The sequence below is a fragment of the Gossypium hirsutum genome, chromosome D06, assembly GCF_007990345.1.
Source record: "Gossypium hirsutum isolate 1008001.06 chromosome D06, Gossypium_hirsutum_v2.1, whole genome shotgun sequence".
In the NCBI taxonomy this organism is placed as follows: Eukaryota; Viridiplantae; Streptophyta; class Magnoliopsida; order Malvales; family Malvaceae; genus Gossypium; species Gossypium hirsutum.
In genome coordinates this window covers 59,538,624-59,563,659 of record NC_053442.1, presented here as the reverse complement: position 1 = coordinate 59,563,659, position 25,036 = coordinate 59,538,624, and the positions used below count along the sequence as shown (strand labels likewise).

The 25,036-nt window shown below is 33.9% G+C and overlaps 1 protein-coding gene across 1 annotated transcript; it reads right to left on the bottom strand.

Moving 5' to 3' along the window:
- Window positions 1–17,938: 17,938 nt before the first annotated feature.
- LOC107900547 (SNF2 domain-containing protein CLASSY 1) lies at window positions 17,939–24,562 on the bottom strand. Its single transcript, XM_016826174.2, has 7 exons — window positions 23,965–24,562; window positions 23,377–23,438; window positions 22,950–23,197; window positions 20,967–22,424; window positions 20,663–20,800; window positions 18,346–20,294; window positions 17,939–18,159 (listed from the first exon to the last, which is right to left on the bottom strand). Exons 2-6 carry the CDS (start codon window positions 23,423–23,425, stop codon window positions 18,381–18,383), a joined length of 3,807 nt encoding a protein of 1,268 aa, XP_016681663.1. The 5' UTR covers window positions 23,426–23,438; window positions 23,965–24,562; the 3' UTR covers window positions 17,939–18,159; window positions 18,346–18,380.
- Between the last annotated feature and the right edge of the window lie 474 nt (window positions 24,563–25,036).

Sequence of the window (25,036 nt, the reverse complement as noted above, 5' to 3'; positions counted from 1 at the left end):
TTCTATGATTTTGATATGTTTATACATTTTTGTAATATATACACATATATTTATACTCCATTCAAAGCTTACTATAAATATTTTCCACGTTTTATATTATACTTATATATTTCATTTTTTTGTAAATGCATGAATATATTTTATATGTATATATTTATATTTTCCTTGTTTTCATAAATGAATTATGTATTATATATATAAGTTTTATAACCCAAAATTTTATGATTAAATTATCTTTATGTCTTTTATTCTTCATAATTTCAAATGTATATATATTTTGTACCTTTTTCTCTTTATATATTTTTTTGTTTATTTCCTTCATTTGCTTATTGATTTATGTTTTCATTTATATTCATTTGATATTTTACATGTCATTGTTTATGTACATTAATTTCGTTTATTTCTATGCCATTGTTGTGTTTATTATTACATTTTATATTTAATGTAGCATCACATCATTTTTTTTTATTTTAAAATTTTCAAAATTGAGATAACACTCGTATTTAGGATTTCCAAGCAAATTGAACCTTAACGTATTGGGTTCCAATTTTCTTCGTTAAATCCAACGATCGAGGGTTGCTCATTAATAAAAAAAATATATAAAATAAAAAGCTTGTTGTTGGGGAGTTAAATATGTTGTATCCTAACGTATTGGATGTGACGTATTGATTTCTCGAGACAAAGATTTTTGAAAAAATAATAATAAAGGAAATATTTCAAGTTTGGGATTTTGAGGAATTGTGCCCTAACGTATCGGGCCACGATTTCTTAAATCTTAAACAAATGAATATTCTTTTAAATTTTTATTACACGAGTATTCTAGCCTAATTCAGTTTTGAGGAAATTAGAATGCCGTGCCCTAACGCATTGGGTGTGACATTTTCTTTCTCTGGAATGATAAGGGTCTTAATACGTAACGTTTTTAAGTTTTTGCTAAGGATTATATATTTTCAAATTTTCGACATTAAGACATTAATTAATTAACTAGGTACCAATTTTTGGGCATTATGAGGGTGCTAATCCTTCCTCATACGTAACCGACTCCCGGACCTGTTTTTCTAAAATTCGTAGACCAAAGTCGTTTTTAGGTGACCCATTCACACCTTAATAAAAGATTGGTGGCGACTCCAAATTTTCATCGACAACTAATTTTTGTTTTTTTTTCCAAAAATAAAAGTTGGTTTCGACAGTTTGGTGACTCCACTGGGGACACATACGAGAGTCGAGCCACAAAGTTGATTAATTTCTGTCTTATTGTCGAGAAAATAATTTTTTTTAAAAAATCATGAGATCATTGTGCATTCATTCATTTTCTTGCTTAATTGATCTTTGCATTATTCATTACATGAGTTGAATGATTTTACCCTTCTAAGTGGGAGTGAGAAACTATTCCTTCGTGAGGTTTTCACCTCTGTATAGGATAGTGGATTGCTTTCGGAATACATCAGTACCTATGCCTTCGTGAGATTATTATCTCCGTACAGTCATAGGGAAAATGTGCTCCCCTGAACCGAACTTGATCTATATGAGCCTATAATGGATGAAGATCGAGGAATCTGCTGGTTCGGGTACCCTTACTTTAGAACCGAACCGCATATAATGAGCCTTAGGAGCCTACCCTAGGTAGAATCACACCGAATGCCTAGAGGTCACCCAAAAACTTGGTTTAAATTTACGATCATTTTGTTGTATTTTGTCCATTTTTGTTACGATTATAATTACTTCGGTTTGTAATTACTTTATTGGTTTGGATTTTGATGTTTCTGCATATTGCATTACATGACCATTCGATTATATCCTTTTAAGTGGGAGTGAGAAGCTATTTCTTTCGTGAGGTCTTCACCTCTGTGCAGGATAGCGGATTGCTTTCGGGATACATCCGTACCTATATCTTCGTGAGATTTTCATCTCCGTGCAGCCATAGGGAAATGTATTCCCCTGAACTGAACTTGGTTCGTATGAGCCTATAATGGGTGAGGATCGAGGAATTTGCTAGTTCAGGTACCCTTACCTTAGAGCCAAACTACATATAGTGAACCCTAGTTGCCCACCTTAGGAATAATTACACTAAACCCTAGTGGTTTCCCGAGTAGGTACTTTATTCCTTTGCTTTTACTTTGTACTAACTTGTTTTTTTATGTTGTTTTTATTATGATTGCATTACATTTGCATCTTAAAAAAGAGGTGTTGATTCACGTTCGGTTGCTAAATAGAGAGCTTGTCATAATAAAATGGGTTTCTTGATAAAGTGGATGACAATATGGTTGTCCGAATATGGTCTAAGAACACATGATAAGAGAAGGATGATAATTTAATGGAGGGCTACACGACTATGGCTCCGTTGCCCAAGGATTCAAGATGACAAAGATTATTCGAGAGCTGCTAAACCTTCTTAAAGAGAAGCCAACGAGCATCACGAGGATAAGTGAGCAACGAGTTGCGACCCGGATCGAGCAAAAATGAGATAGAAAAGATGTTTTTTGAATAGTTTGTGAGATTTATCTTAACGCTCGAATGAAGAAGAGGATTGAATATTTACGCCTATGAGGGCAAGGCCGTATAAATATCAATTTTATGTAAAGAAATTTGTTTTCTAGTAAAGTTTTCTAAATGGAATTGAATCAGAATCAACATTTCTTTATGCATCCATTGCATGCATTCGCGTTACATGACATCATACGCATTAAAATCCACTAAAAGAGCCTAATCGATTAAAATCATTCTTCAGTTAATTTGGAAACCAACCAACCTGCTAAACACTGTTATAGTACCCAAGCAAAGATCAGAGAAATGGAATAAAAGTTGGAAAAATTAGAGCGAATGCAGATACAGATGCAGGAGAAATTGATCAAATTTTAGCAGGAAATGAGAGATCAGATGCTAGAATTATAGAGAATCATGATTAGCCAGTTTGACCGATTGCTAGCTGGAGAGTTAGAAGAAATGAAAAAAATCGGTGGTCCACCTTGGGGTTGATAATGAGGATCTTGCTTATTCTCTAAGTGGTACTCCGATAAATGTCCAGGTCCAGCCAGATGGGTGTCCACAAGGGGCATTCTTAGCTATTAGATCCCAACATTATCAGACTGGTACATCAACACCAGTGAATTACTAGACAGGCCTAGGATCCAATTTTTCTGTTACTCTTCTTAAACCAGTAGAAATGCAACAGTCGAGGGTGGAGTACCTAGATACTACAAAGGCCCCAAGGAAAAGGGCAAATAAATGGGATAATGCAAGTAGATATAATAAGGGCCACTCAAAACCAATCACTGTGGGTCGGCCAAAAACAGAAACCACCAGACATCAGAGCCCTTTAAAGCATGAATCTGGTGGGAAACCAGGTACTGAGAAGCTCCAGTTCACATCAATTCCGATGGCGTGTAAGGAGCTGTATCAAAGCCTATTCGATGCGCACGTTGTTGCACCTTTCTACTCAAAACCCCTACAACCTCCGTACCCTAAATGGTATGATACAAACACGCAATGTGATTATCATGCGAGAATTACGGGGCACTCAGTAGAGAATTGCATTGCTTTCAAAAAGCTAGTTGAAAGACTCATCAATATAGGTGTTATCAAAATTGATGGTTCATCCAGTGCAGAAAATCTGTTACCCAATCACATAGATGATGGGGTGAATGCAATATATGAAGAAGGGTTAGGAAGCGTTCACATCAATGCCGTGCATGAAGACAACTGAAAAGGGTCCTTGTTGGATATTCGCCATTATCAGCTTGGAGGTGTTCTAAGTAATTGAATTGCGAAAGAAATCTCTGTAGTCTTTAGTGTTTATTTAGAGTAATGTTCAGAACATTCTTGTTGTTTTTAGGCTAAAAATGATAGGAATTCCTTTGTGAAATAGGCTCATGTCTGAACATCATTATTCTAATAAAATAACATCTTTACATTTATTTTTGAGCCAATATTGTTTCATTCTTTGCGAGTAATTATTCTTTCATTCTTTTGGGTTCTCTTCCACATCATTCTTTCATTCATAATTATATTGTACAAATAATTATTCATAAATTCATACATTCTTTTGTATATTCGTTGGTACTTGCTACAGGTCCCCATATATCAATGACGTGAGTGACGCTGCGACAGACTCAAAATTTTCTTTTTGAGCGAGACATGTGTTTAGTGAGATCTCATGACTTTGAAAATGACATAGATTGTAGCCTATCTCCGGACTTGTTGAGGATGGTAGAGCATGAAGGAAATTTTACTTCCTGAGGAGACAGTAGAGATTGTGACCTTAAAGGAATGTACATAACCGGAGAAACAAAACAAGACCTTGTTGAGTTACCTCAAGAGTTCAAAGTTGTCCTCACATGGCCATATTAGGATATGCCCAGGTTAAGCATTGTCATTGTAATCTAAACAGTAGTACGACATCAAAAATTTGCAGTATTTTCAAGATAAACAACACGAACAATGCAGTTAGAATTCTTTGTTGGGGCAATGCTTTCTTTTTTGGCTCATCATAGTTTTACCCGTTAAAGTCAAGTTGCCATTTCTTCATATTGAAAAGGAAGATCTAAAGTTTTTTCGTCAAAGTTAAATTTCGTCCCAAAAGGCTCTACGAGAGAAACCTGATACTGAAGAAGATCTTTCGCATACAAAATGAAAGTGGAAGATTTTTATAAAACCTTATCTGGAATGACATTGATTTTGATCAAAAGGGATGACAACAACTTGTCTCTGTCGGGGCTTTGCCTTTCTCTTGGGCCTATCGCGGTTTTTGCCTATTGAAGACAAGATTCTTTCTCTCTGAGTTTTTGGATCCAATTCTAATTGAAGAGGAATATTCAAAGTTATCTATCATGGTCAAATGCGCCAGAAGAAGATAATGCGAGCTAACAAAAGGTTCAACCCAGAGAATTCCACGAGGGTGACCTAATGTTGAAGATCCTCCCTCTACAAAAATATATTTTGGAGGGAAACGGATTGGAAAGAACCTTATGTTGTAGAGAAGGTTTGTTTTTCAAATGAGCTTTGATTTTGAGCGAGATGGATGATAAACCTGCAAAGTCCTATAAACTCAGATTCAATCAGTAAATACTCCGCTTAAGGAAAGAGATGACTAAGGTAAGAAACCCACAAAAGGCACTTTGAGTCGGAAAAAAAAATGACGAAACGAAAAAAATGAAAAAGTGAAAAATGAAAAATTAAAATGGAGAGGCTAAGGTGAAAACCCGCAAAGGGTGCCTTAGACAAAAGGGGATTTGAGTTGAAAACCCGAAAATGGCGGCTCAAATATTGATCAGAATGGGCATGAGGTAATTAGCGCAGCTCAAATGTTGATTAGAATGGGGCATGCTGTGATCTTTCTATACCTTAGTCAGCAGGAAAGGGTACGCGATATCTTGGGGCATTGATAGAGTAATGTAGATATCCTAAATACATGTCAAACTCAGAATGGTCTTCAGGAAGTTTGTACAGAGAAGTTCAAGCTGCGATATCTGGGGCACCTCATCTCCATACTATTTATTTTGAATTTGTTGTTCTTGGAATACTTCATTCTTTTCCAAGATACGCATTCCCAATCAATTTCTTTATCATTCTTTACTATTTTTGATAATTTATTCCTTTCGAGCTATGCTCAGAACTAACTTTATTCTTATCCATTGTTATGACCTTTTTCGCAAGCATGTTGCATTGGAATAATGATTAATGGACTAATAAAACTTTCACAATGGAAGTTTTGCATATTACTCTATAAGTTTCTAAATAATACAGGAGCCTGAAACATGACTATTATTTAGAATGCACCAGGTTTAAAGGTTGGAAATCTGAAAAGGAAGAGTCTAAACTAAGACTTTCTCTTTGGATTTTGTTGTCAAAAACATTGGTACCAAATGATAAGATGTCGTGTTGATGACAAAGCTTAAAGCAATAGAAAGAGGCTACCTCGGGGAAGAGAGCTTTCATTTACGCATGAGCCTTTGGTACGACACCCTGGGAATGGTGTAAGAGACCAGAAAGATTTAGATCCTGTATCCTTGAATTGTGATAGGAGTGGATTGAGAAAAAGCTATATATATCCACCATCGGGTTACAGTAGGACAATGATGGTACAAATTTTACGTCCTAGTGGATTGAACTTTGAGGTTTACAGTGGGGGCAATCTGACTAAATAAAAACGTCAGCTGAGTGAGGGCATTATAGCGCGTCAGTGATAAAACCTTAATAAATGTCGAGCAATGATAACTTAAGCGATAAAGAAAGATCGTTATATAAAAAAAATGAAAAAATGACATTCTGCATTAATGCAAACATCATTCATACATACTTAATTAGGAGCATTTGACTCATTCTGATCATGACATCCTAATCACTAGGCATAATTAGGTTCATAAAATGAATTATACAGGTCATGTTCCCCAGAGAACAAACCGGTGAAACACTAAGCCTTGTCTCCCTGAGCAACAGCGGAGTAGGTTGAGGATCGTAGATCTTATCTCCCTAAGCAGTAGTGGAGTAGATCGAGGACGGCAAATCTTATCTTTCCAAGATAGTGGGAAGCAGATTTAAGCCACCAAGCCTTGTCTCCCAGAGCAGCAGCGGAGTAGGTTGAAGATTGTAGATCTTATCTCTCTAAGCAGTAGTGGAGAAGATTGAAGACGGCAAATCTTATCTTTCCAAGATAGTGGGAAGCAGATTTAAGCCACCAAGCCTTGTCTCCCTGAGCAGCAGCGGAGTAGGTTGAAAATTGTAGATCTTATCTCCCTAAGCAGTAGTGGAGCAGATCAAAGATGGCAAATCTTATCTTTCCAAGATAGTGGGAAGCAGATTTAAGCCACCAAGCCTTGTCTCCCTGAGCAGCTGTGGAGTAGGCTGAAGATTGTAGATCTTATCTCCCTAAGCAGTAGTAGAGAAGATCGAAGATGGCAAATCTTATCTTTCCAAGATACTGGGAAGCAAATTTAAGCCACCAAGCCTTGTCTCCCTGAGCAGTAGCGGAGTAGGCTGAAGATTGTAAATCTTATCTCCCTAAGCAGTAGTGGAGCAGATCGAAGATGACAAATCTTATCTTTCCAAGATAGTGGGAAGCAGATTTAAGCCACCAAGCCTTGTCTCCCTGAGCAGCAGCGGAGTAGGTTGAAGATTGTAGATCTTATCTCCCTAAGAAGTAGTGGAGCAAATCAAAGACGACAAATCTTATCTTTCCAAGATAGTGGGAAGCAGATTTAAGCCACCAAGCCTTGTCTCCCTGAGCAGCAGTGGAGTAGGCTGAAGATTGTAGATCTTATCTCCCTAAGCAGTAGTGGAGTAGATCGAAGACGGCAAATCTTATCTTTCCAAGATAGTGGGAAGCAGATTTAAGCCAGCAAGTCTTATCCTCCTGAAGTTGCAGTGGAGCAGATTAAAGCTATAAGTCTTATCTCCCTGAAGTTGCAGTGGAGTAGATTGAAGCACGAATTCCTATACCTCTGAAGATGCAGTAGGATGGATGTGGCTGCTTGAAGAAGAAGAGCACCAAGATCCAGCGTGACCGGGCAAAAATTGGCCATTTCTAAAGGCTTTGCTCCATTCCTATTACACAACAATGAGCAAAGAGGGGCAGCTGTAATACCCAATTTTAGCCCGGGCTCACATATGGAAACATAATTTTCGAAGATATACAATCTTAGATATGATATGCAATCTTAGATATGATATATGCAATCTTAGATATGATATATGCAATCTTAGAAGATATGATTTTGTAATCTTAAAGATTTAATTTGTAGATACCCTTTAATCTTAGCCGTTGATGTAATTGATCTGTACTGTTGGATTTGGGGAGGCTCAGCTATAAATAGTGGCCTCTCCCTTCACACCAAAATAAAAAGGAATCAATAAAAAAGGGAGAACGATTGGCAGTTTTTTAAAGGTGGCTTACTGTTTTTTTTTCTTTTTCGATTATTTTTTTACTTATTTACGATTTTAAAAAGGGAGAAGGTGATACCACTGCGAATTTTATTTATTTATTTTATTTAGCCCTAATAAAGTGACGCGTTTCAAAGGATGGAGATATTTTCCCATTCGAGCCCTATGAGTTATTCGCGCCTTTCAATTGGGCCCTTCATTTTTTTTTAATTTATGTTGATTTTCAATTTAATCTTTAATCTTTCATTTTAGGTTTTTAGTCTATTTTATTAATTTTGTTATTATAATTTTTATTATTATATTATATATTATTATTATACCTACATATATGTGCGCATATACATGTTAATATATATACATATATATTTTAAACGTTTTAATATATATACATATTATATACATACTTTATTATTATTTTATTTTCATAGTTTTTTATACATATATATATATACACATTTATATTTCATAATATTTATACGTTTTCCCATATTCTATGATTTTTATATGTTTATACATTTTTGTAATATATACACATATATTTATACTTCATTCAAAGCTTACTATAAATATTTTCCACGTTTTATATTATACTTATATATTTCATTTTTTTGTAAATGCATGAATATATTTTATATGTATATATTTATATTTTCCTTGTTTTCATAAATGAATTATGTATTACATATATATAAGTTTTATAACCCAAAATTTTATGAGTAAATTATCTTTAAGTCTTTTATTCTTCATAATTTCAAATGTATATATATTTTGTACCTTTTTCTCTTTATATATTTTTTGTTTATTTCCTTCATTTGCTTATTGATTTATGTTTTCATTTATATTCATTTGATATTTTACATGTCATTGTTTATGTACATTAATTTCGTTTATTTATATGCCATTGTTGTATTTATTATTACATTTTATATTTAATGTAGCATCACATCATTTTTTTTTCGATTTTAAAATTTTCAAAATTGAGATAACACTCGTATTTAGGATTTTCAAGGAAATTGAGCCCTAACGTATTGGGTTCCTATTTTCTTCGTTAAATCCAACGATCGAGGGTTGCTCATTAATAAAAAAATATATAAAATAAAAAGCTTGTTGTTGGGGAGTTAAATATGTTGTATCCTAACGTATTGGATGTGACGTATTGATTTCTCGAGACAAAAATTTTTGAAAAAATAATAATAAAGGAAATATTTCAAGTTTGGGATTTTGAGGAATTGTGCCCTAACGTATTAGGCCGCGATTTCTTAAATCTTAAACAAATGAATATTCTTTTAAATTTTTATTACACGAGTATTCTGGCCTAATTCATTTTTGAGGAAATTAGAATGCCGTGCCCTAACGCATTGGGTGTGACATTTTCTTTCTCTGGAATGATAAGGGTCTTAATACGTAACATTTTTAAGTTTTTGCTAAGGATTATATATTTTCAAATTTTCAACATTAAAACATTAATTAATTAACTAGGTACCAATTTTTGGGCGTTATGAGGGTGCTAATCCTTCCTCATACGTAACCGACTCCCGGACCCATTTTTCTAAAATTCATAGACCAAAGTCGTTTTTAGGTGACCCAATCACACTTTAATAAAAGATTGGTGGCGACTCCAAATTTTCATCGACAACTAATTTTTGTTTTTTTTTCCAAAAATAAAAGTTGGTTTCGACATTTAAAGAGAAAATATTTGGTATAGTAACGTATTAAAAAATGTCATAAGTCTATGCGTTTTTTAAAAATTTAGAATTTGATCTCTATACTTTTATTTTTAGGAATTTAATCCCTCTACCTTTTAGATTTCAAAATTCAGGTCCGATTGTTAACATTATTATTATTTTGTTAATTTAAAAAAGTAAAAGGACTAAATTTTAAAAAGTATAGGAACATATTTCAACCTATTTTTAAAATACACACGAATGTCTCAAATACTAACCCATTTTTAAAATAGAAATTAATTACATTGTTTTAATATATATATATATATATATATTAACTTAAGCATTAATTTCTTCTAAAAGAAACTTGAGCATTAATTTATATTCTACTTTTAAGAATATTATATTAGTAGATATATTTTCTAGATGCATGGAAATTCATTAAATTAATTATTATTTATGGAATATTTAATATAACTTTTTTATAAATAGTAAATTAACTTTTCTTAAAACATATTGTTAACAAAAATATAATTGCATAAACATCAACTTCAGATATCAAGTTGGTTGTACTCTATCACCCACCTTTAGTTTTAATGGATAGATATCCAAGAGATCCCTAGACCATAAGGCTAGAAGTAATTTGGTCCCTTCCAAAATAAGGGAAGCAATTAGTTTATGTACTACCGGCAGGTGATCGAATAAGGCCAATTGGGGATAATAATCAGCTCCAAAATTATAAGATACTTTGAAATTCATAAAGGTTATAATATTCAGTTCCAAAATTTTGAAAAAAAAATAAAAAATGTTTTTTTAATTTAAAAAATTCTTCAAATAATATTTAAAATTTTGGAATTATTTTTATTTTTAGCATAAATTATACAACAAATCACTCTAATTTTTTTTGTTAATTTAGTCACTCTAATTAAAATAATTACTCAAATTAGTCACTGTCGTTAAAAATTTCATTAATCCACTAACGGATTTGTGACATGACATTTTTTTTACTTTTAACTAAAGTTAGAGAACTCTCTGTAATTAGTCCAAAACACTTTTTTTTGATTTATTTGCAACATAAGACTAAAATTTGCAAGTTTTCTCTTTTTCCTTCTTATTCTTGTTTGTTTATTTGGAAAAGTAATAGAGAAAAATGATGATAGTTTTGACTCTTTTAAACAACCTAATCCCATTCTCACCCTCAACTTAACATCCTTATCGTAGTTTCTCTTAGCCATTCGTAATCACACTCATCTTGTGAATTCAATTTCCAAGAAATCAAGCAAATCTTAACAATCTAGTAATATTTACACAAATATTTTCATCTTAGCAATAGGTTGTACCAAAATCAATAATTTTACTATAAATTTTTTAAAATATTGAAATTGTAAAAAAAAAGTACTGATTGACAATAGAGAAAATAGCATTAAAATCAGAGGTTTTAAAATCTAAAATGTCATTGCTGCCATGGGAGAAGCATCAGAACCATTGGTAAATGATAATTCCGCAGATGGTCTCCAACTGCATTCTCAACTTTTTTTTATACTTTGAAAACTAAAAGGAAATTGATCGAGTTGAAGATAAATCGAGAGAGTTTTTCTCTACTTTTATTGTCAAAATATTAATTAAAGAAAATTTTAATGTTTTAGTATTTTAAATTTTGTCTCCTATGCGTGTAATACTAATTTTACTAGCTGTCATCCATGAGAGTGGGGTTGTGTTGTTTTAAAATAGTCAAAATTATCCTCATTTTATTCTATTACTTTTCTCTAAAAACAAACAAGGAGAAGGAGGAAAAAGAGAAAACTTACAAACTTTAGTCTTATGTTGCAAATAACCAAAAAAGATATTTTGGACTAATTATAGAAGGTTGCTAGCTTTACCCAAAAGTAAAAAGAAATGCCACATCAACAATTTGTTAGTGGATTAAGGGAATTTTTAACGATAGTGATCAATTCGAGCAATTATCTTAATTAGAGTGAATAAATTGACAAAACAAAATTTGAAGTGACCAAAATAGGAATAATGCTATTTTAGAGTGACCTGTAGTGTAATTTACCCTTATTTTTAACATATATTTTTGAACTTTATATTTTTAGAATATTATATAATGTTTTTTTTAATTATCAATTATGTGCGGGAAGATGTTTTTAACAATTGTATTTATCTTTGTTATTTTTACCAAGTCAACTTTTACATGGTTAATACTGTAATGGGCCAATTTGGCCCGGGTCTTAAAGTAGTAGCCAAAAATAATAGAATCCAAGATTACAGTCCAAAATTGAAGGTCCAAATTACAATACAAGCCCACTACTCAAATTAAACCGAATCTAACCTTAGCCCACAAACTAAAAATTTTCAGCAAAAAAAAAAGGAAAACCCTAAGCCCCAGCGTCGCATGCCTTGCTGCTACCGCCACTCCACCTCCTCCCACGCCACCGCCGCCACTTGCCTATCACTGCCCATGTGCCTGACACCTGCAGGACCAGACCACATGCAACAACAAGAAACAAAAGCAAACAAATAGCAAAACGACAAAAATATAATAACCAAGAGTATTGGATCTGGCTATAAAAGCCTAAATTTCTCCTTTGTATTTTTTTACGCAAACATTGATTCCGAATACCAAAGAAATCAATAACAGAATAGAGTTTCAAAGGTGGTTTTTTTTATTTTCAGTTATCATAGATTTATTTATTTTTTTATTAAATAAAAAACAAAAATAGAATAAAACAAAAGGAAGTTGAAAGTATCTGTGGTCGAGCCGTGCGCCACCGTCGGAGGTCTCCTCTGTTCGCCAAGGCCGCGAAAACCCTTTGGGATGAGATAAAAAAGGAGACAGTGAGGCCGAAAGGCCATTCTTTTTTTCTTTTTTTTTCTTCTTCCATTTTTGATTTAAAAACACCCAAATCGGGCATAAAACGTTTTAAAAAGGGGATCTTTAAAAAATTTTGGGTTTTTGGTCGTTTTTGGCCTTTCGGCGTGGCGGCGCTACGGCGGAGCTGCGGTGGAGCCACCGTGAGAGCTTGCCTGCGTCATAGGCCAAAGAGGGAGGGGTTGAAAGAAAACTCTTCGTTTTTTTTTGAAAAAGGAGAGAAATGAATTTTTTTTTAAAAAATCTGATTTATCAAGGCTGACTAAACGACGTCATTTAGGGCTAATCACATAGCCCTAAAACGACGTCGTTTTCCCCTACCCGCGCTCGCGACCCGACCCGCCAGGGATTTGCGCGTTTTCAGAAATGGGGCCAATACCCGTTTCAGCCCCTCCGCTTTTGTGGCATTTCACAATTTAGAACTCACTTTTTTTCTTTTTTAATTTTGGCAGTTAAATTTGTTGAGTGTTCCAGTTTAGCCCATGGTTAAAACGCCGCGCTTTAGGACTGGGAAATATTTGCCTCGACGTCCCTCGCTCTTTGAGCGCGTTTCATTTCAGTCCCCTAGCAACCCTATTTTATTTATTTGTAATTTAAACCTTAATTTTTAGCCTGATTTCAATTCGGTCCTCAACCTATTTAATTAATTTTTTATACATATATTTAAAAAAAATAGTTTCATTAAATATTTCAATTAATATTTATTTATTTACTCATCTTCAATTTTTAATCAAACTTACACCATTATTTATTTTATTTATTATTCATTTTATATATATGTATTGGTTTGTGTATTTTATTTATGTCATTATTATTACTATCATTTCATTATCTAGTTACTTGTTAATTTTCAAATGTTTTCAAATTTTAAATTTCTTAGTATTATCTTTATCGTTATTGTTATTATTGTTATTATTATATTGTTACTTGCATTATTATTCATGCATGTTAGCATCAAGATTTATTAGTTTTGTGATGCATACTATGTCATGATTATTGCAAATGTACGTTACTATCGTTGTTAGCCATGAATAGCTCCTTTTTACGTATTCAACAACTTCTTTAAAAAACATAATAAATTTAATGCATTTTTTATAAACACTTCTTTTCCCTTTTACCCTAATTGTAAAAAGAAGAAGAAAGATCTCAAAATAAGGTAATGTTTCAAGATTTAGAAACTCGAAAAATCGTATCCTAACTTATGGGGTTTCGATTTTCTCATTAAACCTAAATAGTGACATATCCTTTTAAATCTCAAAATACGAAATTTCAATAAAATTAAAGGCAAGTTCATTCTCGAAGGTTCTAAATATCGTGTTCTAACTCACGGGATGTGATATTTAATTACCTTGAGACGAATGAGTCGTTAACTCTCTTTTTGGTTTATTCGAGTGTTTGTATTAACTTTAATAAAAGAGGATCGTATTTTTAAATTTCCCTTTGAATTTTCAACTTTCGACATTAAGACATTAAGTAATTAGCTAGGTACCGATTTTGGGCGCGTCAAGGGTGCTAACCCTTCCTCGGGCATAACCGACTCCCGAACCCTTTTTTTGGATTTTGTAGACCAAAAATGATCGTTTTAATAAAGTTAAACTTTTATTAAAATGGTTACATTGCGAGGTGACCCAATCACACATCATAAAAAGGATTGGTGGCGACTCCCATTTCTAATTTTCGTTTTCAAACCAACGTCGACCTCGTTTGCAAAAAATGGTTTTGAAAAATACCATGTAAAATCATCTTTATTGCTTACATTTGAATAGTATAGGGGTTAAATTGTTCTCGTTTAATTTGAAAGAGATTAAGGGCCAATTCTCCATTAATGTTACAGTTGAAATTGCTTTTCAAAAGAATTTTTGAAAATTTTGAAAAGTGTGGTTGATGTGTGTTTTCCGTGACTAACTAAAAAAACAACAAAGGCAAGTGCACCTATCGATAAGTAGTATAGCTACGGTGAGTAAAGATATCGTATTCACAAGAACTAAAAGTATTAGTAATTACCGTTTTCTTATTATTTAGCCAACAAATTGGAGTGATGGGTTTTAAGCTAAAATTACTAAACTAATTTAGCTAAGAACTCAACAGAGAATGAATCAGAAAAGTAATTGAAAGATAACCAATGAGAGAGATAATACCTAGGAAAGAATCCACCTAGACTTCATCTATTATTATGAGTCTGATTTAAATAATTTATTCACTTGGTGTCTTGATTCGTAGAAATCTCTAAATTATGCTCATATCTCTTTCGAGAGTAAGAGCAACTGACACTAGGTTGATTAATTGAAATCTCTTTCTAATTAAAACCCCTATTTGTCGCATTAACTCGATCTATGGATTCCCCTATTAGATTTGACTCTAATCCGATAGATTTATGTTGTCCTATTTCTAGGATTGCATGCGACTCCACTCAATTATGCTAGATCTACTCTTAAACAAGGACTTTTGCTTCTCTGATTAAGCACATTAAACATGAATTAATATCCCAAAAATATTAAAATAAGAAATGAGCACACATAACTGAGAACAAGAATCAAGTATTTATCGTGTAAAATAGAAATTAAATAATAGAATTCATCATAGGTTTCATCCTCCCTAGGTATCTAGGGAATTAGTTCATAATTTTGAATAAAAACATCTCAAAGTCAGAGAAACCACAAGAAACAAAGAAACTCGTAAAATTTTCAAAAGAAATGAAAAGGAGGTCTTTGATCTTGATGAAAATCTACTTTGGAGTTGGCTCCAATGGTGTTCTTCGAGTTGTTTTTTCGATATTCTTTGATGGCTTCCGCTTCTCTTCTTCTAATTAGTATTTATAGACTTTAGAATGCATAAAAAGCTTAAAAATTGTGTTTTTTTCGTGCATTTGGGATTCAAGTTACGAAATCGACACAGTCTGGCACATGATCGTGTGTCTAGCCCGTGTGGAAAGCCCCAGGCCGTGTGACTCTTGGAAACAACTCTATTTATCCGATTTTGGCTCATTTTTCGCTCCTTTCGCACTAAAATGCTCTCCCAAGTATAGAAACATGAATTTAAAGGATTAGGAGCATCAAATTAACCAATTTGCATAAATAATCATCCAAAAACTCATTAAAAATGAGATTAAAATATGTTACTTTTATCGTTTATCAATGGTAGAAAAATGCCATGGAAAAGCGTGGTTGTTAAATTTTATTATTTTTCATTGCCACTAAAAATTATGATTAAAAGTTAAAATATCTATTTAAAACATGATAATAAAAAGTAAAAAATTTAGTTAAGTTACATGATATTTAAGAAATTTAATATAATAATACATGAAATATTTAAATAATAATATATAAACTAACCTAATTTTTTCATATACCTTTGAAGTAGTTCATATAAATGAGGAGATTTAGATAATTTAAACTTCTGAAGCTAAAAGTAGATGAATTTCGACTTTTTTTTTATCACACTTTTAAATTTAACTCCAAAAGCCAAGTGATGTTTTTTTTTTTTACCTTGTAATTAATGCAGTCATCAAATGCATTTTTTCTCACATTCTAATAATACAGGGATTGAATTCTCCTCTCACTCGTAGAGAAATTTGTTAATTAATGAGAATGTCATTGTCTTCATCGTAAATGAAGGCTTTTTGAGAAGAGAATATGGCGAAAGATCATATACCTAAACCTAATTCAAGAAGAAGTTAAGAACAAGAAAGCATATACTCTTTGTGGAATTAATAAAAATGTTTGGTAGATAAGGTAATAATTAAATTCTAGTAGCCAAGTTGACTGATGAGGGAAATATAAATAACTAACTGGTCAAGCTCATGAATGTGGTAGGGTCTATGTATGGAAAATTTTAAATTTATTTAAGGTTGCCAATTTGTCATTAAAGTTGTTTGGTCATGGAAGCTTCTCCAGACAACCCTTTTTTCTTTGTCTTTCATAATTTAATCCGGAATTGTTATTAGTTTATGAGAAATTAATTTTTCAATTCTTTTGCTTTACTAAAACACATCACAATTTAAGAATAAAATCCAAATATATTATTATACTCATTCATACCGATAATTTGGAGATGGCCAAAACTTTATAAGGTCGTGTGATGTCTGACGGATTATGAGAATTGAAGGACTGTGATGGATTAGGTGTGTTTTTAGGAAGGCTAATCTAGTTGCTGACTATTTGGAAGACAAGCTTACAGGTTTATAATGACGCCCTTAATGAAGTCTTAAAAATTCTACAGCAAGATAAAATTAGTGGTGTTTTTTGGACAATATAATTTGAGGTAACTTCGTTATTTGTTTATCACCAAAAGAAATAATCCAAATATACTAAATACTAAAACATAAATGTAATTACACGTTAAATTTTGATTTTGTGATGGACTGAATTGTAAATGTTGGAAAAAACCCAAATATACTAAATGTACAATGTTATAAAGGAAAATGATATGAATTAGTTCATTTATATGTATAATTAGTTGAATTAAACTAAAACTTATAAATGGCATTCAATCAATTAAGTGATTCAAGTAATTTTACATTTTGAAATAATAAAAACACCTTGGATGATAAATATTATTTTGAATTGATAATCTTACATTTTTTTACAATTAAAAGTAATTTCACTATCAATTTCATTGTAAAATTTTGATCAATTTTATCCTTTCATTTTATGATAGTTTTTATGTATTAAGTAAAAAAGTTATTTGATACTTTCCTAGTGGAGTTTTTTAAAAGAAATAATTATATAAATAAATGCAACACTTGTCACACTCTCAATCTATTTGTGGAGTCTACAAAATTTCACTGACAATGTATCAAATGGTTACCCTATTAGGTTAGTATTAAGAATACTGACAATGTATTTTTTTTTATTCTACAAGCAACATTAAAAAATTAGCATGTGTCTTTTTTAAATATTTATTTTTAAAATTTTACTAAATTTTTATAAGACATTTGTCAACTCCTAGCTTTACTTATAGAGTTTAAAACTCTATAGTACATTGACAATGTTATTTTTTACCTCCACAAGTAAAGTTATAAATTTGCCACGTGTCCTATTTATTTTTATATACTATTTTTTATTTTGTTTTACTATATCCTATACATACTTGTCATCAACCCAACCTTGCTTGTGGAGTTTTTAAATTTCACCGACCGCATACCAAATAGTTTTTCTAAATTTTGAGAAAAAGAATTGTAGCATGCCTAGTTTCAATCCCCAAACCGGGATTCAAAACCCATACCTACTAAAGATACCATCACTTAATTATTGAGGACATGGTTTTGTAGTTAATTTTATTGAAAAAGGGTTACAATATATATCCCTGGTTTCAAGCTCCAATCCCCCATGCCTACCCATTGTTTTTGACATTTAGCATTTCTTAATCTCTTTCTATATGATTAAGTAGAGTACAAGAAAACCTTTTTATAGTGGCATTCCTAGTACTACTCTCACTTTACAACCATTATTGTTAGATGGCATTTAAAATATCATATCTCCACGTCCATGTTTATCTATAGAATACATGGATGCTTTAAGAAAAAAAATACCAAAGCAAAAAAGTTATCTTTGAAAGAAGGGAACTATGAAACAGCAGGAAAGTTGTGCCATTTTACAAGTTAAAAAGTTATTACCTGTAGAAAGCACAATTATAAAACATAATACAAGCAAGCTGAAGAGAAAACAATCCAAGTTTGGCCTACCTCTTGCTCTCTCTCCTTAAACATCAAGTCTCGAGGTCTGAGTTCCTCCTCTCTAGACTTGCTATCTACGAAAACGAAAAAAAAAAAAAAACCAATTAATTAAGCTGTAGAAAAGGTTGCAGTTTTGATTCACTGTACAGTCTTTCCATGAATCCAGTGTACATATTCATGCATAAAAAATAGATATATACATATGCATGCATGTATGCAGGGAGTAATTAATTTGTAACAGAAGATGACAAGTTTCTTACAGTTATTACTGTGGTCGGAAGCTAGTCTCTGATCATCAACCTGTAGAAGCCTTTTCGTTTTTCATTATCATATGAAATGACTTAACTTTGTCCTCTGCAACTATCTCTCTCAATACATCATCTTCGATCTTTTCTGCTTGCCACTGAGACGGATCTTCCACGAATGCTTCGCTAAAAATCATACTGGATACCCATTCTTTCCATGTGGTCCTACGATACTTGTCCTCTTCAAGCGTGCCAGTTGCCAACAGCTGATACACATAAACAACCTTTTGCTGACCAGGCCGGAAAGCCCGTGCAATAGCCTGCTTTGTCTTGGAAGGATTCCATTCCGAATCCAATAAAATCACCCGAGATGCAGCTGTCAAACTAATGCCTTCAGCACATGCGGTAATTGAAGCGAGAAGTACCCTTGAAGCACCACCTGGTTCCTCAAACTTGTCCATCACTCTTCCTCTCTCGAATAGCTCCAAGTCTCCTGTAAGGACCAATATTTCTCTACCCTTTCGCCATCGGAAGATTCTCTCAAACATTTCCGCAAGCAAATAAATGGGGGCAATATTGTGGCAGAAAATGAGAACCTTTTCATTCTTGATGATTCGATAAACAAGGTTCAAAACAAACATCACCTTGGAACCTTTTCTAAAATCGAATTTGATCTTCTCAAGTTCCAGCAACTCTTCTGTACTGAAAAATTTAGCACTACAGTTTGAAGTCCGGACCAAACTAGGATGTATTGATGCTAGCGTTATCAAAAGCTCCAATTCCAATGGATAGCCAGTATATGTAGACATTATTTTGTGGAGTTTTACCAAAATCTCATGTTGTATGTCTGTTGAGTTCATCATTAAGGTGTAAATTTGTAAACCAGGGAGGCAGTCAAAATTCCCACCTTCGTACACGTCAATAAACCCGTTGGTGATTTTCCTCAACATGTTAAGACCTTCCATCCTCTCTTCTCCGACGCTAGCATCGATCTTCCTGGCAATTTTGTCTAGGAAGAGTTTTCTTGCTCGGTTTTCTAACAAATTGCGAGCTTTGTCGAACCGCTTCTTTCTCTTGTATTTAGGGTCTAATCGCCGCAAAACTTCAAACACAAATTTCGGTCTTGCGAGGCACAGGGTGTTAAAATATTCACAGAAGTTGTTCTGAAACAATGTACCCGAAAGCAATATCCTCAGATCTGTCTCAACTTTCATCAAAACCTTTCTCAATCTCGATTTAGTACTTCGAGGGTTGTGCCCTTCGTCCAATACCAGGAGCCCCGGACTTTCACGCAGAACCTTAGCCATAAATTTTCTGTGCTCAAACTTCGAATCTTCTCGCATTAACGTCAAGAACGAAGTGTAGCCCATGACAAGAACACTTGGTTGAGCATGCCACTTTTGTATTTTATCTAGACAATCCAAAACATGCATAACATCTTGACTAGGTCTCGGAACTCCATGAAACTTCACTGCATTCTTCTTGAAGACTCTATAACTTCTACGGCCATGAATTAAATGAACGGGCACAGGGATTTCCCACTTGATAAATTCCTTGTACCAAGTATATAGAGTTGTCTTTGGAGCAAGGACCAAAGGCCGCTTTCCCGGGAATAACTTCAAGTAGCTAGCAAGAAATGCAATAATGAGAAACGTTTTCCCAGATCCCGGTGAATGAGAAACTACACAACCACCTGTTTTTTTCGATAATGGCTCCATTAGTGCAGGTATCAAAGAACCCGCGATATTTAGCCATAGGAATTCAAAGGCCCTTTTCTGGTGGAAATGTAACTTCTTCCTAAGTTCAGGGATTAGTGCCCATACATTGTCACTTTCTTCAGATAATCGTGCCTGTATGGTAGTGTAATCACAGAAAAGATTCAGGCCCTCTTCTCCGTCTGCTTTATTCTCTGTCTCATCTCTGTAGCACGAATTACCATCTGCTACCCAGGTTTTATGTTCCAGCTAGAAAAATGGAGAACAATTTAATCACACATCTAGTAGAGCAATATAAATTAATAGACCGCCACAGTCTGATAAACTGAGCAAAACAGAGACAACGGTCTAAAGTTAAGCGAGCAGGAAAACTAGTTCCCCAAGTAAGCTTATAAAAGATGCCAACAAAGATGGTACATCCTAATATTGGCAAAGCATCCATGTGGCCAACACCAACACCGGGACAACCACATATTTGACAATTATGAGAAAGAAAAAAGAAAAAAATTGTGGCAATGCAATGTGATAAGATGTTGTCGGTGCTTATAGGGGAAACAACATTAAAAAAGAAAAAAGAAGTAACTGGAAAAGCTTGCAGTCTTGAGTTTTGGACTTACGAATGGTGCGGAAACATGTTTTATTTCAGTGCTAACAAAGCCACAGATACGACATAGAACCCCGACTTCATCATCCAATTTGAATTCATGCTGACAATTTTCACTAGCTTTCTGGAGAGACTCAGCAGATACTCTAGCCTGAAAATCATTTAAACAAATTAACCATGGAGAAGAGAAACTTAACTGGGAAACAAAATTTCCTCATTTGGTATAAAGGTATAAATGCATCAACAACAATTAAACCTACATACTTCAGGTTGGGGTGGGGCGAAAGGGTGTTTGTATAAATTTCAGTTACTCTTACCTCATCGTCATCAAAGTATGATGATGCCATACATATTTCCATTTCTCTCCACAGCATTTCAGTTTCAGACATTTCTTCCTCCTCCTCAACTGGTGGTTCTTCTGGTTCTGTTTTCTTATTCATTTCCACGGACGTTGCTTCCTTAAACTGATTCCACCGGTCAATGATGTGCGACTCATCTTTTACGGATGTAGAATCGATGTTCTTCATATACGAATTTATAAGTTTATTGTATGCACCTGCACTCAGAGTTGTCTTTTTGTAAGTTTTCAGTTCATCAAAATCTTCCATTCGTGTTTGAGAAGACCTATAACTTTTACTCTGTGCTTTCGTTGGTTGAGGTCTTCCCTTCCACCCAGTTCCATAATCTAGATACTCTAAAGCAGGAATTTTCTTCTTCTTGTTCGCAGTGTAGCGTTTCATGTTATAATAATGCAAAGAGAGTTGTTCAATCTCTTCTGATAAATTCGTCGGAGTTCTCTGCATATGACAGTTTCCAAAGGCTGGATCACCTGTTTCCGAAGACACAGGAACAATAGCAAGAGTATTTTCATCTTTCCTTGGATTTTTCACTCTTGGTCTCCTGGGATATTTCACACCTGATCTGCTCGGATTTCCCACACTTGGTTTCCTCGGAGTCGTCACATCTGATTTTACCTCCTTTGATACATTCTTACTTTTGGACATGGTATCTCTTTTTTCAGACAGGGTAAGCTCTTCCGTTGGACTTGCATTGATGCATAACAAGTGTGATAGCGGCATGTTCATATCAGCTTCTTGTTCCTCTCCCTCTTCTCTCCAGTTGCTAGTTCTACAAGCAGCTGTAAGATGCCAGCTAGTATCTGTCCCTCCAGGATGATCGCAACCAACAAAACGCTCAGGTTGTACAAACCTGCGTTTAGAGCGTCGCAAGTTCATAGCATCATAAACTGGCCATTGATTGGTTTCATCAACACTATAAACTGCGGCAGCTTCATTATTTCCAAGGGGGTCAAATTGGACCACATTGGATACCGAAATACCATTATCCGATTTGATATTTACAGCATGGAAATAATTATTATATTTTAAGGGACTGTCATCATCTTGATCCAGAATTTGATAGACAATCTTGTTCTGCACCGATCTCACATCAAATGCAATCTGCTTCAAAACAGATGTAACAAGCAGCCATGATATATCAGATGAGAATTTCCCCAAAAATATCTTAGTTCGTTTCAATGTCGAGCAGTCCTCTGAGAAATTCCACCTATAGTGCTGATCCTCGCATGCATTCTTTTCAAGCTTTTGGAGGATACAAATATCATTGATTCCTATTACTTCAGTCTCTTTGCTAAGAGTTCCTTTCTCAGAACCGAGAGGAGCACGGTTATCATACAAGTTTATGTAAAACTGGCACGAGCATTCAGAGTCATGAGGCTTCCTCTCAATGGAACTTATTTTAGCATCAACCCACACCTACACATAAACAGAAGCGTTAGGTCAAAACCGAATGCCGAAATCACAACTTTCCATAGGAATCATCTATGTCTAAAAAAGCTAAGTAAAGCATTAAATGATAGTTCTTTTAGCAAGAAATTAGAAGATTAAAATATTTGGATAACCACACAACCTATCAGCATTCAACTTTGCCCACAGTGAGCCTCTTATGGTTAATTTGTGAAGGGCAATTAATTTACTTCGTTGTCCGACATTATACCAGTGAGCTTGGCAAGGGATGAGAAATAGAGAATAGAGTTATGTTGGTCCGACTCTTCATTTTTCTTTAACTACTCTGGACATAGGTACGGGGATATGACCCTCCAAGGATTCCCCAAATATATACCTGTGTCAGACATAACAATGCCCGACACTGACAACAGAGTTCGAGTCATGTAGGAATTCCAAATGACAGATATCAGCAAAAGCTGCAATATTTAAATGAATTAATAAATTTTCAAATTAGGATGCTTGGATTGCTCAGTCTAAGAAAGCATAGCTTACAGGTTCCGGAGTCTCTTCATCTAGACTTTCTGTCTCCTGAGGGCGAGAAAGGATGCATATATCAATACCAGGCCTCAAAAAGCAAGTGCAATCGGGCAAAGTTGCCTTCCGAGACTTAACACGTAAATCAGAGAAGGGTTTCTTCTCAATCAGATATTGACCATCTATCAGATGCAAAGTCATGAATCCATTCTTAATTCTTATGAGTTCCACAGCTTGCCATGAGTCTTGGACGAAGACCTCGAAAGCTGATACACGAGAAATCAGCAGGGTAATACAAAACCAAAGAAATGGAGAGACATAACACTACTGTTATCCAAGTTACATGATAAACTACTAGGAAACCACACAAGCAGTCGGATTCCCATTCGAACAGACAAAATAAATACACCGAAAGTGCAGATTGTTAGGAGGTAATAATGCTTACGATATTCATCAAACGGATGCTCGGAATGATATAAATGCCTTTTCCTCATTGTGTTATATGTTCTGCAGTAAAAATGAATATATCAGAATCACATATAACTGCAAAGCTTGAAAAAAAAGCAGCAATTTTCACGTTCTGGAAATCAAATTCATGGTTATAAGGAAAAGAAGGGTAAAAAGTACATTAATTGAATATGTAATCTAACAAACATCTGTGTCCAGGTTTAAGAATGACATAAAAATTCAGTAAAACTATTAACAGTATCCAGTAAATATCCTACTTTACCTGAAAAATTGCAGGATCAATCATATATTTCCGAATAAAGAAAAAATCCTATACAATTATCACGGACAAGGAAAGGGGAGGGTAAAAAAATGCAAAAGAAAGATCAGACTTTACCATAAAAAAACAGGATATAATTTGACAGAATATGACCACCCATTTCATGCAATGATCAGCAGAGAAAAGAAAAGAAATAAAATTATAACATAGCTGAAAAAGATGAAGATCAATAAAAGAAAACCATATGATTATAATCTAAAAAACCAGAAATGAAAGGGGAAAAAGAAGTCTTTACTTAACATTTACCTGAAAACTGAATCTGGGTATTAAACAAAATCAGATTCCAGAGAGACAACCATTAACACTGAATGAAGTGAAGAAATGAGTGAGTGACTGAAACAAAGGAAGAGAAAAGGGTAGAAAAAAAGGTGAAAAGATAGACAAGGACAGTGGGGGCGAGGAGTTCTATAAATAAAATATATGTCTGAGAATCTTGGGTTTTGGGTTGATGACTTTATGTTGCAATTTGCATGACTCAAAAGTTAAGAAGTGGCCCCTGCTGTTGCAGGCAAGGGATGGCAAGTTAAGTAAATAAGAGAAACAAGAAAAGGGTAGTGATGGGAAGGTGTGTTTGTGAATGAACGGCGGTGATTGATGATCATTGGTAGTTGAGTTTTGCAGAATATAGGGGCCACCAGAAACTGCTGGATTTTGCTGATAATAAAAAATGAGATTTTTTTATTTATATATATATTTTTGAGGGTAGGTTAGAAGCACGTGTAAGATGAACAAATCAAAAAACAGCAGGGATGGAGTTTATATGGAAATCTATTTACTTCATTACCAAAAAGTTAAAGCCCCACTTTTTTCTTTTGGCTTTCACCTCTCTCTTTTGGGATTGGTTCAGTCACTCTGTTTCATTCATCACCTTGGGTTTTAAGACTTTTTAGCCATTGATACTGATTCTCAGGGAAAAAAAGAAAACTTTTGACTTTTTTTTGCTTGTTTTAGGGTGTTTTGAGGTTTAGGGTTTTATTAAACTGCAAATGATGCAGAATTGCATGCAACTGCAAGTTAACTTTTCATAGTGAATGTTATTAAGGTAAATATTATTACTAGAGAGAACTCTAATTATTATAAAATGGCATATTTAATTGGATGGTTCCTTAATTCATTTGTCACCGGACGTATGGTATCAAGAGAGCTTTATATGTATGAAAGTGAAAATGTCGGTTTGCACGAGGGGCAGCTTAAATAGCGTCTGGATGCACATGGATCTTCTTTTTGACAAAATGCTAGTCCGCGAAGGGGATCCTGATATTATCTTCTTGTAGAAGACGAACGACAAAAAGTGTCTACGGAGATGGTGTGGTGGATG